Raw genomic sequence first — 19,811 nt, 5'->3', positions numbered from 1 at the left:
TTGTGTGGTGGGTCCTACGCTAGCCACTGGCAATGCAAAGAAAACGATGAAGGAGATACCCTCACTTCCTTCAGGGAACTCTGGGTACCGTATATGATAATACAGTAGTGTCCACTGATTGCGACTAGAGGAAAGTGGTAAAAGGCTCAAGTACAGCTTTATTTCTTCTAGCATTTTAAAAGGTATGTTTAATTATTTAATAATGAAGAGATTGATGTGTAGAAAATGTATCAGTAGAAATGTCTGTTTCCATCAGCACCAGGTTTTTATTGATACGGATCAAATTTTCTTTTCCACCTCTCCCTCCTCTTTTTCTCATTATGGGATGGGAGTTCTTCAGAAAGCTGAGACAATAAAATTCATTAATTGTCCTTAAACTTTCAAAAATTACAAATCTGAATTGTTGAGATTTTCATTTTGAAAGAGAAGCACCAACTAGGATTACATGATAATTTTGGACTGCTACAGAATAGATACTGGGTGAATACCTGATGGGTTTAATGCTGTTAAAATCCAGTAGAAACAGATTTGACACTGCGTCTTAGTTCCCTTGTCATTACATGTTGTTGCTCATCATCATGTGCTGTGGGTGATGAATGAGATTTTCAAAAATACTCCTTCTTTTCTACAACCCACAGTGGAGTATATTCTTCAAAGCCACCTTCTACATCCCTCCCTCATCCAAGAAAATTCATCTTTCCTCTTAGCTGCCCGTGTTACTCTTATTTCTTTGAGCCCACCTTTGAATTTGGGACTTGTAAAATTATAAACATTTATAAATGTTTGATCTCTGTGTCCATGGAACAGCTTTAAAAATCTTCTTTAATCTCTGAGATGAGGCAGTCAAGAATAAGGCATCTTCGATTACAGAATCTCTTTGAAGTTTTCTTTCTACTTCAGTTTTTCCCTCTAGCGCTTCTGCTTTCAGTGGCTCAGAGGTGGGCTTTTTTTTTTATTAAATTTTTTTCCCTTTTTGTTTAGGTCTTTTTGGCAGTCATTCAAAAGTTCAGAGGCAAAATTAGTAAAATTATACTTTGAGTTTGGTTTATTGTTTTCAAGCTCTGCTTTTCTACCAAGGTTGTTGTTGGGGATGGAAGGAGCTCTCCTTTTAAAATATTTTCATCTATTTTACATTTTACTGCTGCTGCTTGTGGATATAATAGTCCTAAGCATGACCTGTTATTTTCTTTGAGAAGACTAGGAAGCTTAAATTAATCAAGATGTCTTGAGTATAGTTTAGCTACTATCTGTTTTTGTTTTAAAGGATTATGTACTTAAGTTTTGAAATGAAAAATTTGAAATCTTGTAATTTGGGACTTTTGTGGCTTTACCTGGATCAAAGTCTTAGTTCAGGTGATAATATTAAAAATATCACTACAAAAAGAAGGTATCTTCTTTTTTTGTTCAGGTTGTCCTGTGTGAAATTATTGGTGGTCTTTTTGTCTTCCCAAATACCTATTCTGCTACGTTGTGAAATTTGCTTCACCTTTGGTTAGGAGATTCACATACTAGGAATGTTCAGGCTCGATGGCGTTAGCACCAATAAGGTACACATGTCACAGTCTCTTGCATATTTATGCTGGGCTTTTACTTCAGTGATGGCTCTGCTGTTTTCTCCTTTATACTTAATATCATACACACGCATACACTCACACACTCACTCTGAAGAGAAAGAGTTTCAGATTGCCTCCTGTTTGACTTTAGATGTAATCGAAACTCTTACTGAAAGCCGATGAAATTGAAAGGCCTAACTTTGTAAGTAGAGTTTTTGTTTCTTTAATTCTGTAATTAATAATTATTGTTTCTCAAGTTTCCTTTGGGGAGTATTCTCATGGAACGTTCTAGGATCCTGTAATACTTCTTGTTTGATTAGAAAACAATTCATTACTTGCCTTTCAGTTCTTTAGGAAAGCGGGGTCGTCCTCGTTGACATCAGTGGGATTGAATTTCAGAAGAAGAATATACCATGAAAAACACTTTTTAATTATTATTTCAGGTAGTTTTTCTTTCATTTCAATGGAATATTAAGAATAAAGTCCAAATTTATGTTTCCAGGTTTTACAGAGTTCTTCATTGACTGTAGAATTGTATTGCTTTATTTGAAGCATTGGCGAGGTGTTACAGGGAAGCAGGTAAGAGAGTGTGTGATGGGGCCAGGCTGTGTTATGTGCAAGAGCCATTTCATTACTTGCTCTGTGGCCTTGAGGGCATTGTTTACCCTCCTGTACCTAGTTTTCTCATCTGTAAAGTAGGAAAAGAGTACCTGTTTTATACGGTTGTTATGATTAAGAAATGAATTTAAATGAAAATATTCAAGATACTTAGCATTGTACTGAGAAGAAACTCAGTATGATAGTAGTAGGCAGCTGCTACTGCTATTGGATTGTTTTGTTAGTATCAACAGACAGGTGTTTGAACGCTTGCTTTGTCATTTTCATAGTTGAGTGACTCTTCCAGCTTACCTGACTTGAAGTCTGATTTTCCATCTTCATGATGACGACTGTGTAATGTGGTACCTAATAAAGTCATCATGAGAATTACAGATAGGGTATGTAAATGGCCTGCTATCGGTTAGAATAGGTGGGGTGCTGTAACTTTACTGATCCTAGTGGTAGTTTTTGTATTGTTTCCTCTTGAAAACCCTGCCTGATTCCGTTTTCCTTTTTCCTTCATCTAACGTTGTAGTATTTAACCGTATCCTGCTAAGTGAATATCTGGAGAGTTTCTAAAAGGAGGAACTCTTTTGGGATTCTAGGGCTTTAGACATGATGGAAACAGATGTCTCTTAATTGCAGGCTGAGAGAGACATGGTGGGGATCATTAGGGTCCCACTACTGAGTGTCAAGAAAGCATGTTGCGTGCTGAGCCAACATTTTCTTCCTCCTTTACCTCCTATCTGTTATTCCCTTCTCTCTGTGCATTAATACCTGTTTTGAGGTTGTTATGGTAGCTGGAGTCATGGTGCAGACAGGGCAGTGCCTGCGTTAGGAACTGCAGGCCTTTCGTTTTAGACTGATGGCCTGGGGGCCACAGGGTGCTCTGCAGGCATTAATGGATTCAAAGAGCTTCCGAAAGGCATCGTTGGAAAGATGAAGTTGCATTTCCTTAAACTCTTATATTTGCAATGGGTCGAGTTACCAAGAGCATTGGCTGTGCTGGGGGCTTAGTTTTGTAATAAATTTGCTTTTGCTAATGTCACATACTGATTTTCTTTGCCCCAAAAGGCAAAATTGTTTCTAAACTGAAACCTCAGCTTACTGAGCCTAATATTGATTTTGAAGACTGTATAGTGATGACAGAAAAATAGGTTAGAGCCATTTTTGAAGAGAGAATACATTTGAACTTCTGCATTGAGTATGGCATGTGCTACATGTCTGACACATCCTGCTAAAGCAAGTCATTAATGACGTGACCTCCTGTCATGAGCACAGACGCATGTTTTAAATGCATAAATGACAGCCTACTGAGAAATGTCTGTTGTGTTCATTACAATATACATACGGAACTAGAGTCACATTAAACATTTCAAATAGCTAATTTTATCAACTCTTAATAATTAATTAGTTTTTAGCACTGAGGATAAAGGTAATTAACATAGATTTACTACATGCTATACGATTTTAGCCTCAGGAAGATGAAAAGGGGACGTTTATTTTTCATATACTTAAACGTTGGCATTTCTACTTTGATACTCTCGGGGTTTGTATATAACAAAAGAACTTAGTGAGTATTTTTATTATTATAAAACTATGATTATAAAATATACTTAATGCTTTTTAGTCTGTCTCAACTTAATTGCAGCCTGTTGGAATGTTAAAATTCCATCTTTAGCTTCTGCAGTTAAGTAAAAAAGTATTTTCTGGTATTGTGGTTTATTTTCACATTATTTTATTTACATTTTTATTAATTTGATCTTTAGAATGGGTTATATTTTCACATGGTTTAAAGTACCTAGAATGTAAAAAGATTTGTAGGCAGAAGTTTTGTTTCTGGGTACCTTTAATTTCTCAGTTCTTCTATGCTTTCCAAGTAAAAACATTAATTAGTTTATTGTGTATCATTCCATAGAGTTTGTAAAAATGCAAGCAAATACAACCATATATCTTTATTTTCTCTCCTTTATTACATTTTATTTTTTTATTTTTCCTTTATTACGTTTTAAAAAGTGAAGTCCAGAGATGATAAGGTAATAGATAGTAAATGTTAGCTGTTAGATAAGTACTTGGAAAGAACAAAGTCACAGTATTTTTGTACTTGGAAATCCGTTCATTGAGTTACGTGTATCCCTCCCTTTCCCTGTTATTTCAGGTTGAGTGTACATGTTTGCTTCATCTTCAGAAGAGAAAGTTCCTGGAGAAGACCTACCCTTTCTGGAATTGTTTCTGTTTGACCCATCCTATGCAAACTTACTCACTCATGCAAACACTGGGTGCTTTATACAAATATTGCCACCTGTATTTTTTATTTGTGTTTCTCAGAGGAGTTTTTGGTAAAATTTGCATAATGACTTGGCTCATTTAGCTTTGTATATTGTTAAGAGTTCAAATGTGGATATGAAAGATTATAGTGTGTACCAAATACAAAGGTTCTGTGACAGGCGACGTTCTCAGGATAACTCTGTTTTAGGTATTTAAATCTAATTTGCATATTGAACCGACACCTATGATTATTAATCTAACTCCATTTACAGTTGATGAAAATTTGCATAAAATTGGTCTTGATAGCTTAAGGTATGGTGAGCAAACGTTAACTCCTTTATGTAGTAAGCCCAAGTCTCACTGTCACGGTGAAAAATTAATCTAAGCGCATTTGGTATACTGATAATCTTTTCTAGAAATTAACTGTGGTATCATGTCAGAATGTCAGAAACATGTCTGACAGTTTGCCTTTTCATACTGGAAATGGTGGATAATATATTTCAAATCCTAGCAGCTGTGCTGTATCAAAATCTCCCTAAGTGAATCTCATTCTTGGTAGGCCTTGTGCCTTGTGATTTGTTTGATGATTTTGAAAAAAATTACAGTAATTTTATCCCTTTTCTCTTGGTTCTTGCTCTATTGCAGGCTTTCTTTTCTGGCCTTAACTGGTCACTTCCCAATTATTTGGTCTTTTTTTTTTTTTTAAATTTGTTGTTTGGGGAAGGTGATTCTTTTTATTAAATACTGTGTGGGTATGCATGTGTAATGGTTTACTGGGGGCAGCACGGGTACAGCTCTCCTTTTCAGACGAAGTTCCTGGCTCTTGACAAAGGCTGATTATTTCTTAGAACATTGATTGCCTCAGATTTGCAAAAGCAGAGGAAATCACACCTCTTATTTTAACTTTCTCCATCTGTGGTTAAACCTCCTGTCAATATATTGGTAAGGGTGCTGGGCCATTGACCAGGCCTCTGTATTTGAACAGTTTGATTTCTAAGTTTCACTGAAGTCATTATTCTTTGTTAGGACCTCAGGATGATACCACGTTCAGGGTGGTGGCTGAACAAACCAGTCCTTAAATAATACAATTTCTATTAAAACTTTTCTTCTTTTATCAGAGGAGTAGTCTGTGCCTTTTAAAATAAGATTTTAATAAGATGGTAATTAAACAATACTCAAGATGTTTGATTTTATTTATAAAGTTTTGGTTGCCTTGAGCACATCTCATGATGTACAAAACCTGGATGGTGAGTATATATATTAAAGAGTACTTATAAATTATGTCTGGCTAGCAAGCACTCTTGGTGTGTTTAAAGTATTAGATTTGTAAAATCCACTTTACGTACAATATTAGATTAGGATGCATGTTCTATAAAGTAAGGTGTTCCTCTGTGTGGCATATTTTTTCATTCCCAGGTTCTTTGGTGTGCTGTAAGATAAACAGCCATGTCCTTAGTTTCACTGATCCCAGGTCCCCTGAGGGAACTGGCAATTTCCCTTGGATGGCACTGCTAAATTTTCAGTTTTCTCTCTGCATTGTTCTCCCTGTGGCCCACACTTTGGTCAGATTACTGAGAAAGTCAGTGTTACTGATAAATGCTTTGTATATTCTAAAAGTCTCGGTACCTCTGAGAAAGAGCAGAAGCACATAATTAAATGCAGGTGGTGGCAACTTGTTTAATTTTGAGTTAATGTAGATTAACCCAGTGTCATTGGTCACTTGGGGTAGCACCACTTGGGAGTCCATAATAAAGATCATAATGATGCTTATTTTTTCTTTTAGGTAAATTAACGTTTGAGGATAGTAAGTTTTTACTACGTTTTAAGAAAAGATCGTTTTGGAGGGAGAAGAGTAAGTCGTGATTAAAGTTTTGAGCTGAATGAAGGAAGGAAAAAAAAATAAACAGAGTTGATTTAAATTTGTCCTCGGAGAATAAGAGATCAGTGCTCTCAGAGCTATTTCTCTGTTAGTGAGCTGGTAGTAGATGGGGATGAGGAAGATGATGATGTGAGCAAAAATCTGGGAGGATCAAGTACTGGCATACTAATAATGCAGACCTCCAAAATTTAACATGCATTGCATTGTGGAATTGTAATGGAGGCAAAAATACATGATAGCATTTAACTCAAGCATGTCTTATAGCTGATAAAACTGAGGCCCATGTAGAATGGGGCACCTTCCCCTTGTGCCAAGTTCTAGAACTAATTAGTGGCAGCCTGGAATCCAGATCTTATTTATTCAGCCCAGCACCTTTTCTGCACTATCCTCCTTCCATGTTTATACACCCCTTCCCTGTTTATTGCTTATGAGGAATTTTTACTTGGGTTACCAGATGGTTAGGTATGATTGAGAAGGAAGGTGGGAAAACCTAATGCAAAAGTTTATTTCACAGTTCTGCTGCAGACCAAGGCCACTGACAGTTAAGAATAGTAGCTAATGTTAACAGTGAGGGCTTGCTATATAAGAGGCATGTGTACTTTACGTGTAATTCTCAAAAGAGATCAGTGAGGTGGATAGCATTATTATACTGTTTCGTGGATGCAAAAGCTAAGTCTCAGAGAGGTGAAGTAATGTGCTAAAAATGCATACCTACTCAGTGTGAGAGCACAGATTTGAATTACCATATCCCGTTCAGCTTCCCATGGTATGTCATTCAGCATATAAGGGAAGGCCTTTGAATAAATCCAAAGCCCTTTTCAACTCTAACACCCTGGGACCACTGGATTTTAACTCTTTCTAAAAAAATTTTTTTCTTTTCAATTATAATATAGAAGGTTAGCTAATTGGATTACACTCTAGCTTCTGAGAGGGGTAAACTCCTTCATGTGGTAGAGTTCATTCAGGAAGGTCTGCCAACTCTTAGGAAGAATTGAAGTTAGCTTTGCTGTTATTTGGTCCTTAGGATTTCAGACTTTGCCTCATTGGTTGGTGATATTTCTTTCGGTAGTGGTTTTAAACCATCTTTAAAATGGTGTAGGGCGCCCGGGTGGCTCAGTCGGTTAAGCGACTGCCTTCGGCTCAGGTCATGATCCTGGAGTCCCTGGATCGAGTCCCGCATCGGGCTCCCTGCTCGGCAGGGAGCCTGCTTCTCCCTCTGACCCTCCCCCCTCTCATGTGCTCTCTCTCTCTCATTCTCTCTGTCTCAAATAAATAAATAAAATCTTTAAAAAAATAAAATAAAATGGTGTAATTATCGTCCTTTGAGGATTGATGGCAAATGGGCAAGTTACCCAATTTACCTTAGCTTGGAGAATTGGAATACATGTCTGCCTCTTGTGTTTCCATATTTTTTCTCTGGGATTCCTCCAAGATTACTGATAGATTCTGCAGCTTCACTTGCTTGTCCTGTCATTACCCTGGGATATGAGTTACCTGGGCTGGGCTAGAACAGTGAGACACTAATTCTTCTTACTCATCTTGGCCTCCAGTTCCTTTTAACCATATTTATTGTATTCTTTTGGTCACAACCAGTTTCTCCAGGCAAGGAAGAGAAACTCACTGGTAATCTTTTCTCCGGGTCTCCTTTATTATTTGGGACTATAGCCCTGTCATACTGATTAAATCTCAGAGGAGTGTAGATTTAGGGAGTGGCATCCATCTGTTCCCACTGTGTTTAGAAACAAGGAGGATATTGTGAGCAAAGGTGGTATTCTGTACCTTTTCCCCCTCCTACCTTTTCCTTCTTCTCCCTATTATTTGCCTCTGGCAAGTACCAATAAGAGAGTCACAGTGCAGACAGACCTCAAGGAATTTGATGCAAATCTATGTCCTCTTCTGCAGATAATGATTTTTCTTTTGAGAAACAGCTCCTGGCTTGTATTGGGCCTCGTTAGAGACTGAATACCCAGTTGTGAGCAATCAGGTGACCATGTGGCCTGAGCTTCCCTTCACGAATGAGGCGTTGTCTGACCCATTTTGCCAGAGTGGGAATGGACAGCAGCACTCTGTTATCAAATGGAGATGGTATATAGGTGGGTCTGTAAGCTATGGCTAGCTTATATGAGCAGGTGGCTCAGAAACCCTTGAGGCCAGCTTCTGTTTCATTGTTTCCTTCAGACCATGCCTGTGGCCTCCTGGGAATTCCTTATGACCAGGTGGACAAAGAAGAAAAAACTTGAGCCTGGCTTACAAATGAGTCTTTATGACATGCTGCTACCACTCAAAAGCAAACATTGCAGCCCTAAAGCCCCACTCAAGACTGACCACGAATGACAGTGATGAAGGAAAGTCCATCTGGTGGGCATAACTTTGAGAAGTGTGTGTGTGTGTGTTTCCTGTTATATTTTGAGTAGGTGACCAGAGATAAGCATCTACATTGATTAATGGACAGTTTCTGATGTTTTGTCTGGATGGTCAGGGACTTGGAAGGAAAAGGATCTGAAGGCAGGTGACAAGGAAGTGTAGGGAAAAGGTGTGTGGATGGACTACTCTTGAAGATTGTGTCCCTTGTGAATGCCCAATAAAGGGCATGTACTGCAAAGGAGACTCTTGCTAATGAGGTGGACAAAATGGTGTGTTTTGTGAATGTCAGTTAGTCTCTTTCTGTAGCTACCTTAGGGCTTCCTCAGTGGGCCCATGAGATAGTGGCTGTGTTGGCAGGGCTGGGAAGTCCATCCTTCAACAATACGGCCTTTCTCTTAACAAGGTTGACCTGGGTAATGCTATTGCTAAGTGCCTAATGTGCCAACAGAGAGTCCAGCATTGGGTCCCTGATATAGCACCATTCTTCAAGGGAACCAACCAGCTATCTGTTGGTAGTTGACTACAGTGGCCCTGTTCCATCATAGAGAGGGCAAAGATTTATCGTCACTGGAATAGCCACATATTCTTCATATGAATTTGCTTTCCCTATAATGCTTCTGCTAGCACCACCATCCATGGATTCACAGAATACTTTATCCACTGTCCTGGCATTCTGTATTGCTTTGCTTCTACTCAGGGAATGAATTCCACAACAAGGAAGGTGTAGAATGGGCTTATGTCCTTGGAATTAATTGGTCTTGCCATGTGCCATGTATCCTGTTACCTGAAAGTGGCTGGAATTGAAAGGTGGAATTGATTACTCAACAATTCATTATAGCACCAGTTGAGAGACAAAATCATGAAAGGATGGGGTTCTGCTTTACAGGATGCAGGATGTACTTTGAATTATATGGTGCTGTCTCTCCCATAGTCAGAATTCATGGTTCTGGGAATCAAAGGTTGGAAGTGAGAGTGGTTTTTCTCACTCGGATACCTAGTAATCCATTTGTAGAACTTTAGCTCCCTGTCCTGGGAATACTGGATTCTGCTGGTTCGGAGATCTTAGTCTGCAAGGGGAGGATGTTTCCACTAGGGGACACAACAGTGGTACACTGAATTGGAAGGTGAGACTGCCACTTGGCCATTTTGGGGTCCTAGTATCACTGAGCTAATAGGCCAAAAAAAAAAAAAAAAAGGCTAATTTACTCGCTGGAGTGATTGATCCTGATTACCAAAGGGAAATTGGGTTACTGTTGTACAGTGGGGTCAAGGAGACAAAATCTGGAATTCAGGAGGTTTTCTGGGGTTCTTTTTAGTACTTCCGTTCCAAGTAGTAAAGGTTAGTGGGAACCTACAGCAGCTCATAAAGGGCAGAATGATTAATGCCTCAGATCTTTCAAGAGTAAAAGTTAGGGTCATGTTGCCAGGTGAAGAACCCAGAACAGCTAATAGAGTTTGGTCTTTTCATGCTTCAATTTGAGTCTTTTTTTTTTTCTAAAAAAAGATTTTTAAAAAAAATCTCTCAGGTCTATGCTTAATTTTTTGAGCATATGTAATTTAGTTATAATTTTTTAATGTGTTTATCTTCTAATTCTAACATCTATGTTAATTCTGGGTCCATTTTGATTTATTGATTTTTCTCTGCATTATGGGATTTTATTTTCCTTAGTTTTTATATGCTTGGTAATTTTTTTTTAAATTTTTAAAAATTTTATTTATTTATTTTTAAGATTTTACTTATTTGACAGAGCACAAGCAGAGGGAGAGAGAGGGAGAAGCAGGCTGCCTGCTGAGCAAGGAGCTGGATAGATGTGGGACTTGATCCCAGGAACCTGGGATCATGACCTGGGCCGAAGGCAGCCGCTTAAATGACTGAGCCACCCACGCGTCCCTATGCTTGGTAATTTCTGATTGGGTGTTTGACATTATAAATATTACTTTGCTGGATAGTTTTGTATTCCTATAAACATTCTTCATTTTTGTTCTGGGATGCAGTTTGAGCCTGAGCAGAACCGTGCTCAGACAAGGCTGCTGCTGAGGCAAGACCCTTCTGTGTACTCTACCCAGTACTCCATGAATCCTGTTTTCCCACCTGACTGGAGAGAACAGACATTACTTCCAGCCCTGCGTGAGCTCTGGGCACTGTTACCTCCATTCTTCTGACATCATTCTTTTCCTAACTTTGGGTAGCTTTCTCACTATGCATTGATCAAGACCCAGTGGAGTATTTCAAGAGCACCTTTTGCAGATCTCTGGAATTTTTTTGCATGCAGCTCTCTTTAGTATTCTGTCCTGCAAACTACAGCAAATCTTGAATTTTTAACTCTGGTCTTCACATCGTGCAGTCCTCTGGACTGTCCTGGTCAACTACAACTCAGACTTGGAAACTCAAGGCAGTAAGCTGGGGCCCTACAGCTTTGTACCCCCCCCCCCCCCAGGGTCATTGTCCATCATGTGATGTTCAGTGTCTTGAAAACTTGTTTTATGTATTGGCACATTATTTTGGTTGTTTCAAATGGGAGCTTTTAGTATCATGCTCTAGACGATGTATTCATGTAACATTTACTAAGTGAAGATTAAATAAAAAAACCCCATGTTGATTATTTAGAAAGTTAAGAGGAAAGCTTTCTGCATAATGAGAACCCATTTTTAGTAATTTATAACCACTTCTTTATCATGACAAGATAATTTGTTTTTACTGAAGACTGTATCTCTCCAGACTTTTTCCTTATAAGTTGTGGAACATAGGGAAGAGAGAGGGCAGATAAGATTGACCTATTGCGTCTGCAGGTTTGTATACACAGAGAAGCTGAATGTGTAGAATTTTAAGAAGGTAATAGAGAAGTCTGGGTGTAGTTTATCTGAGCACCAAAGAATCAGTTGTAAATAAATGCAGAATGAGAAAAGCAAAGACTCAAAAGAGAAACTTTAAAGCACAATATTCCTAAGGTCTTGTCATAAGGATATATCTCTATGTTTGTTATTTGCTGATTTGAGGTCTGCTTAGTGTGTGTTGGAAAATTTTATCAGTCTGAAGGAGTTGATCCTGAAATGCTACAGAAGAGTTAGATATGAAATGGGGAAGAAAGTTAAGTTTCATGAAACTTTTCACAGAATCTGTTTCAGTTCTCGGCAAAAATAAAACTGTGTGTCTCCCACTGAGGTTTTAAAAGGTATGCTGGCTGTTTGTATGAGTTTTCTGAAGTGAGGTTTTATATATTTGGCTTCTTTTTGCCGTACTCTATGCCAGTGTTATACATATGTTATCTCCTCTCGTCCTCCTGACAAATCCAGTGAGGTCTGTGGTGTTAATCTATCCTAAAGATGAAGGTTTGAGGCTTATAGGGTTTAGGTAGCTCACTTAGGGTCAGTACGAGGCAGTAAGTGGGGATTGTGCCTGGGATATTGAGTCCTAAGCAGATACTCTTGATACCTCACGGTACATAGATTGTGTGTTTATAGTTGCTTTTTCCGAAGGTAATAGACAAGTACTTCTTTCTTTGGGTAAAGAGCAGAAACTGAACTGAAAATAGTTCTTAGGTTATCAGTTTCTTCTGGTTACCAAATTAACAGAAAAAGGGAAGTATGGACTGGGCAGCCTGTCTCACCTGGCTTTTGCATTTTCCCTATTACTCCAACATTGTATTTTTGAAATGCCCATACCTTTTTGTTGAAATGGCCACATGTGTTTCGGGGCTCGATCCCAGGACCCTGGGATCATGACCCGAGCCGAAGGCAGACGCTTAACCGACTGAGCCACCCAGGTGCCCCTGTTTCTAGAAAAAATAAGATTGTTACATATATTTAAATGCATACTTTTTTTTTTTAAGGTTTTTTTTTTTAATTCATGAGAGACAGAGCGAGAGAGAAAGGCAGAGGGAGAGGCAGGCTCCCAAGGAGCAGGGAGCCCAATGTGGGACTCGATCCCAGGACCCTGGGATCATGACCTGAGCCGAAGGCAGACGCTTAACCATCTGAGCCACCCAGGCGCCCTAAATGCATACTTTAATCAGTTAATTATGCCTTCAGATTAAATGATCCATAGGCTGTCATAGGTTTTATATCAGGTGGCACTTGGAGTCATAACTTCAGTACTGTAGGAGAAAGATTCAGAGCATCCCCTTTCACCAATAAAATCATCTGAGCTCAAAGCACAATTTAAGTAACACTATAAAAGTAGAGCTATTAATAGAGGGGGTGGTAACTACAGGTATTTGGCCCTTTTTTCTTGGGGTCGAGGTGTTTGTAAGACTAGAATAGTGCCTGGATGTGTGGTGGTTGTGTTTTGTTGTTTGTTTCAGCTTGTTGTATTATTAAGAATGTCAAATAATGGTATATTGAGATAGCTCTTCACGGATAGTTCATAGTAGTTAAATCTAGCAGTGTTCTCTTGTCCTGAAATAAATTAACATGTGTATAGGAGATTCTAAGGTACCACCATTTGGACATAACAGAAGTTTCCTGAGGAAAGGAGAAGTTTAAGTCGATCTTCTGAGAGGTATTACTTCTAGCACTGTCAAAAGCCTATGGCCAAAGTTGAGAAATTTCTTGAACTAATAAAAATAATTTGCATTGATGGTGAAATTGGCACTTTGTGTACTTTTGTTTTCCTTGGTGGACTCTGTATTCTTTAGGAGGTTGGAAATTTTAAGAATTTGAAGGTCTGCTCCTAGTTTTTAAAAGCACTTTTTTAGGTTTGTTCCTGGTTCCAGTGTATACAACTGCATTGTACGATGTTTTTGTCTCTCCAAAAATAAACAAGTAAACAAAATCCAGTGTGTTATATCCTTGATAAGAACACTATTTTGTTGCTGACATATGGTTAGTCATTAGTAGTATTCAGTACTATACTTTCCTCATCTAACAGCACCATCTGTTAAAACTTTGATACCAGTAGAGAGAGGAAGCCAATTATTTTTTAGCTTGTGAGCATGGCCTAAATAAATGAGAATGTGCCTGAGGTTGCCTGCAGCCAAGTACTTTACAACTGGTTTAGTCAAACAATTGGAGCTGGTGCTACCTTGGGAAACCCGATCTGGAGAGAACATGATAATGCTTGTTTAGCGTCTTTATCTAACTCTTAGCAAGGGTAATGTTTTATAAAAAAATAAATAACATAATTAAGTTATTCAGAAAGATTTGCATGATATGCTTTGTTTTTAATGCTATCAAACTACTGGTGTTTGTGGTTTGTGATTGCAGCTAGCATAATGAGAGTTGGAAAAGGTGTTTTCGCAATGAGGCAAACACCTTTACAGGAAAGATTTTTCAGACTTTTGGATTTGGGATGATTTTGTACTAATAAAATAAAATCTTAAAATTATTAGACATCCGGGTGCCTGGGTGGCTCAGTCATTTAAGTGTCTGACTTCGGCTCAGGTCATGATCTCAGGGTCCTGGATTGAGCCCCACATCGGGCTCCCCGCTGAGCGGGGCGCCTCTCCCTCTGCTCCTCCCCTCCATTCACTCATGCTCTCGCAAATAAAATCTTAAGAAAAATAAAATTATTAGACATTATAATTGATTCTTTTTCGTATCTATGACTTTATCTGTGTTCTGAAATAATGTTTTGCAGCATGTATGGGACTCTGGCATAATGACTGGCCCTGCCGGGGGGTGGGGGAGGCAGTTCTTCACAGCCTCTGTGAGTGTGTGCACGTGAGCGTGTGCGTGTATGGCAGTGGTGTGCGTGTGTGTGCACGTGTGCGTGCGTGTGTATGGCAGTGGTGTGTGGGCGTGTGCGTGTATGGCAGTGGTGTGCGTGCGTGTGCGCGTGAGCGTGTGCGTGTATGGCAGTGGTGTGCGTGTGTGCGCGTGAGTGTGTGTGTATGGCAGTGGTGTGTGTGTGTGCGCGTGTGCGTGTATGGCAGTGGTGTGCATGCGTGTGCGTGTGTGCGTGTGCGTTTATGGCAGTGCTGTGTGCGTGTGTGTGCGCGTGTGCGTGTACGGCAGTGCTGTGTGCGTGTGTGTGCGCGTGTGCGTGTGTGCGTGTGCGTGTATGGCAGTGGTGTGCGTGTGTGTGCGCGTGTGCGTGTATGGCAGTGGTGTGCGTGTGTGTGCGCGTGCGCGTGTGCGTGTGTGGCAGTGGTGTGCATGCGTGTGCGCGTGTGCGTGTATGGCCGTGCTGTGTGCGTGTGTGTGCGCGCGTGTGTGTGCGGCAGTGGTGTGTGCGTGTGTGTGCACGTGTGCGTGTGCGTGTGCGGCAGTGGTGTGTGCGTGTGTGTGCACGTGTGCGTGCGTGTGTATGGCAGTGGTGTGTGTGCTGTCACTGTCTTTTGCTGCCTCTGCCTGGGCTCCTGAAACACTTTTATTTTTTTTGAATAGTTTCCACTTGGAAATTACACGTGGTCTCCTCTTTACCCACCCTTCCTGCCCAAAACTCATTATAGGACCAATAACTGATACTCAGATCAGAGTTTTCCTTCCCTCCCTGTCCCCTCCCCCACCTTTCTCCCTTCTGTAAGTCTTATCCACATGATGACAACAAAAATTAGCAAAATATAAAGGGTGGGGAAATACGTCAACAAAATTCAACTTTGGCTTGGTATCTGTCTTGAATAATTGTGTCAGAAAAGATCTGTGGTAGTAAATTCTCTGCTCAATGCGTGACTGAAAATGTTTCCTATCTTTTGGCATGGGTATAACTTCTTAGGTTGAAATAATTTTCCCTCAGATCTTTGAGACGTTCTTTTCTTTTAGAATTCAACCTGATAGATATGAAGTCTGATGGCAGTCTGTTCTTCTCTGTAGTATCTTTTTATATTTTTCCTCTTTAGAAAATGTATAGGACCTTAACTTTAGCCTCAGTCTGAAATCTCAGAAGGGTGTTTCCGGGTGTGGATGATTTTTCAGTTACCATGTTTAGCAGTGTGTGGGTTATCAGTCAGAAGGTTCACATCTGACCTCTAGGAAGTTTTTTTATTTTTTTTTAATTTTCATATCTTTTCTCTCTCTCTCCCTCTGGCAATCCTGTTATATTTGGTAGCCTTTGTGGGCTGGTCCTCTATGTCTTATAGCTTTTCTCTCATTTTCTGTTTGTCTTTTTGCTTAACTTTCTGGAATTTCCTTGATAGTGGTACACTAAAATATCCATGGTAGCAGTTAATTTTAGTGCATATTTAAAGATCCATATGTGCGTTGACTGTATCTAAAGAAATCTGTATTCATAGCATTTCACGCTTTCATGCAGATTATTAATATATTCTTGAATTTTTTTATATATACACATACATAATATTGATTGTATATATTAGGATGATTGCATTTTTATTTTATCATCAATAACTTTCTGGGCTCATCTTTCATATCTCTTTGAAATTTTCCCACATTTCTCTGCTATAGATTGCTTTCTTTTAACCTCTTAACAGCCTTTTATTTTTGTTGTCTCCTTTCTGGCAGAGAAATTGCATTAGTTCACATCAACCCACCCTAGACTAATTTTCTTCCAGGTGTGATCATTTCATCATTTTACTTTAGTGTAGAGAAAAATTGCTGGCTAACTATTGTTTCTTGATAATCTAGACTAGCAAACATAATGGACAGTTGATTGGGCTTTCTACCTCGCTGGGTGTAGCAGGGATTCTGATAATCTCAGTAAGAGCAAATTAGAGATGAAAGATTATTTTGAAGTGATAATATTTTTGGGAGGCTAATTCATTAGTATATTTTGGATAGGTAAGGCTTTCTCTGTGACTCAGGACCCAACATATTTGTTACGTATCTCAGTTTAAAATTGATGGTGTATGTAATCAAGACTCTGGTGTTTACTATTGCTGTCATTCTTTTGGCTCAAACTAAGAATATTAAAATTTTTTTGAATGGATAATTTATTCACATGGTACAAAATTCTAAAGGAGCCAGAGGGTATGTACTGATAAGACTCCATCCACCTGACCCAGCTACCAAGTCTTTCTGAAGAAACCCAGTATTACAATTTCTCTTTCTGTGAAGAAGGATTTGGATTTATAAGAATAAATGTATATACAGACAATTGTGCTCGTGTGCACACACACGTTTTTTACTTCCTCCGTTTGTGTAAAAGTTAGTATGCGGTACATGTGGTTTGGCACCATTTTCATTTAACAGTATGATTTAGTGATCATTTAGTACCATTTCATTATGAATTTCCTTATTCTGTTTTTTAAAGTAGTATTGTATTCTATTGTACAGATGTAGGATAATTTATTTAACCAGGCCTTGATTCTAGATATGTATGTTGTTTCTGTTCCTGTCTTTTGCTACTGCCCACATCTGCTGCAAGGATACCCACCTCTCTCTGTGTGTGTATCATTTTGCACATGTGTAGATATATCTGTAGAATAAATACCTGAGCTAAAAGGTGTATAAATTTGTAATTTTGATGGCTAATGCCAAATTGTTTTCTGTAGAGATTGTACTAATTTATACTTAACGTTATCAACGTCTGAGCTTGCTAGTTTACCCGTTTTTTTTATCTTTGCTAGACTGATGAATGAAAAGTGGTATCTCTTTTTTTTAAATTTGTATTTCTCATAAGAGCTATTTTATTTCCTTTTCTGTGACCTATCCATATCCATTTATCATTTTTCTGTTGAATGATGGATCTTACTAATTTGTAGGCACTCTCTAATTGGGAAAGTAAACCTTTGTGATACGATTCCCAGATTGTCCTCTCTTTGTTGTATTTGTTGTTTATGGTGGTTTGGCCACGAGAAAAGTAATTAATTATTTGTTATACAGTTGACACGAATGTTTGGTTTTTACTTCAAGGTGATGATTATAATTCTCTGATTATTTCTGCTGTTACTTTAATGGTGTCATTTTCTTATACTTAAGTTGACCTATATTCAGTTTTGCTTTATCTGTGATTTATGGACCTGACTCTCCCCCCCCACCCCATGACTAACGAGTTCTTGTGATACCCTCTTCCCCGCTGATGACTAACCAGTTCTGATACCATTTATTGAGTCATTTACGTTTTTCCTCTGATTTGAAATGCCACCTTTACCATACACTAAATTCCTATATGCATTTGTATTTTCTTTTCATATTTAAGAGCTAAGCTCAAACATACAAGTAGAGGGAATAGGTGAGCAAACTCCTCGTACCTGTCAACAGATTGAATCATTAAGATTTATCTCCTTCTTTTCTCTTACTTTTGTTTTTCTGAGGAGTTTTAAAGCAATTCCAGGTACTATGTCATTTGACCCTTATATAACTAACTAATGTATGCAGCTCTAAAGATACGGATATTTTAAAAGATAAGTTAAATATTTGACTTTTTATTCCAAATTCAAGGGAAAACACTTTGGGGGCTAACATTTGGTGCCTTTGCCTTTTTCTCCGCAATCAGTTGCTTCAGAAGGTGATATCATCTTAGACTTTCCGCTTAGTGTTGTCTCATTGTAAAGCTTTCTTCCTGCACTTGTTTTTCGGGGGGGCCTGCCTCTGTGTTACATGGGTATTAAAGTGTTTCATTAATGTGGCGGTGTCCAGGTGACGTCACTACTGGGTCATGTCATGAGCAGTCTGTGTAGGCTGCATGAATAATAAAATGGTAAGCAGTGGTTAAATATAGCCAGACATATAGATGGGAGCAGGGTCATGATACACAGGCAGTTCAGATATCCCTTAATCTGTTTTTGACTGTGTAACAGAAGGCATCATCTAGAAATTAATAATGTGGGTGCCTGGGTGGCTCAGTTGGTTAAGCGACTGCCTTCGGCTCAGGTCATGATCCTGGAGTCCCGGGATCGAGTCCCGCATCGGGCTCCCTGCTCAGCAGGGAGTCTGCTTCTCCCTCTGACCTTCCTCCTTCTCATGCTCTCTGTCTCTCATTCTCTCTGTCTCAAATAAATAAATAAAATCTTAAAAAAAAAATAAATAGAAATTAATAATGTTTTGATTAAGTTAATGTCTGCAGTCTTGAGAATAGGGATGTCAGGCGTATACCCCATTTGGTTGTAGTACCATTAGTGCTCAGTTTCATGTTGCCAGTTTCATGTGAGAAAACATACTTCTGTGATGCCAAATGGGCACAGTATTTTGCATAACTATACTTTTCTGTTTAGGTTGTATTTGTCAATTAGATTGCATGTTTAGTATGTTTCCTTTCAATTTAATCTTCTTAAAGCTGAGCTAACCTCCTAGGATTTGTTCTTGATAATAAGGTTATATCCCAAATTTGGTCTCCAAAGACAGCTTCAGGAACTTAAAATGTGGTTCAAATTTTTGTACATCTATTAAATTCTTTTGAAAATGACAAATTATTTTTATTAAACAGCCATGGTATTCACACCTGGTATTCACTTGCAGTGATATAAAATAAATATAGATTTTATTTACCATTTGCACAATTTATAAAACCAATTTGGAAATTCTTCGTGTTTTTGAAAAATTCCACAGTTCCCTGATTTTCTCCCATTTCACTGTGTTTATATGTCTGTTACATTATGTTACTGTCTAGTGAGTCCCATAGATATTGGACTGCTTAGGTCTTCCAGAGCCCTGCAGTTCCAAAAAATGATCTGAGGGGGCGCTTTTTTGTTTATCTCATTGGTTTCTACTATCTAGATAATTGCAGTAGTCTCCATATTCTGCTTCAGCTTTTAAAAATCTCCCTAATTTGTCATAGCAACTTCTTTCTAGATGGGTCTCCTGAGGCAAGGGAAACAAAAGCAAAAATAAACTATCGGGACTACATCAAAATAAAAAGCTTTTGCCCAGCGAAGGAAACAGTCAACAAAACTAAAAGGCAACCGATGGAGTGGGAGAAGATATTTGCAAATGACATATCTGATAAAGGGTTGGTATCCCAAATATATAAAGAACTTATAAAACTCAATATTAAAAAATAAATAATCCAATTAAAAAATGGTCAGAAGACATGAATAGACTTTTTTCCAAAGAAGACATACAGGTGGCCAACAGACACATGAAAAGATGCTCACGTTAGGGAAATAAAAAAAAAAAAACACTACAATGAGATACCACCTTACACCTGTCAGAATGGCTAACATTAATAACAAAGAAACAATAGATGTTGGCAAGGTTGTGGAGAAAAAGGGAACCCTCGCGCATTGTTGGCGGGAATGCAAACTGGTGAGCCACTGTGGAAAACAGTATGGAGGTTCCTTAAAAAATTAAAAATGGAACTACCCTACAATCCACTA

The 19,811-nt window shown here is 38.6% G+C and overlaps 1 protein-coding gene across 6 annotated transcripts in view; it reads left to right on the top strand.

Moving 5' to 3' along the window:
* CDKAL1 (CDK5 regulatory subunit associated protein 1 like 1) overlaps nt 1-19,811 on the top strand; it is a 662,439-nt gene that overhangs the window by 56,773 nt on the left and 585,855 nt on the right. For 4 of the 6 annotated variants that reach the window (XM_054505708.2, XM_064597102.1, XM_064597103.1 and 1 more), the window contains exons 5-6: nt 2,056-2,132; nt 4,309-4,489. The exons of the other annotated variants lie outside the window; for them this stretch is intronic. In XM_054505708.2, coding sequence (XP_054361683.1) covers nt 2,056-2,132; nt 4,309-4,489 — 258 coding nt within the window. The remainder of the gene's footprint in view (nt 1-2,055; nt 2,133-4,308; nt 4,490-19,811) is intronic. 6 annotated transcript variants of the gene reach the window in all.

The sequence above is a fragment of the Mirounga angustirostris genome, unplaced genomic scaffold (assembly GCF_029215605.1).
Source record: "Mirounga angustirostris isolate CCGP_5_RB_7025 unplaced genomic scaffold, mMirAng1.0.hap1 SCAF_8, whole genome shotgun sequence".
Taxonomy (NCBI): Eukaryota; Metazoa; Chordata; class Mammalia; order Carnivora; family Phocidae; genus Mirounga; species Mirounga angustirostris.
Note: the sequence above shows the minus strand (reverse complement) of the source record. Positions and strands in the feature narration are given on the sequence as shown.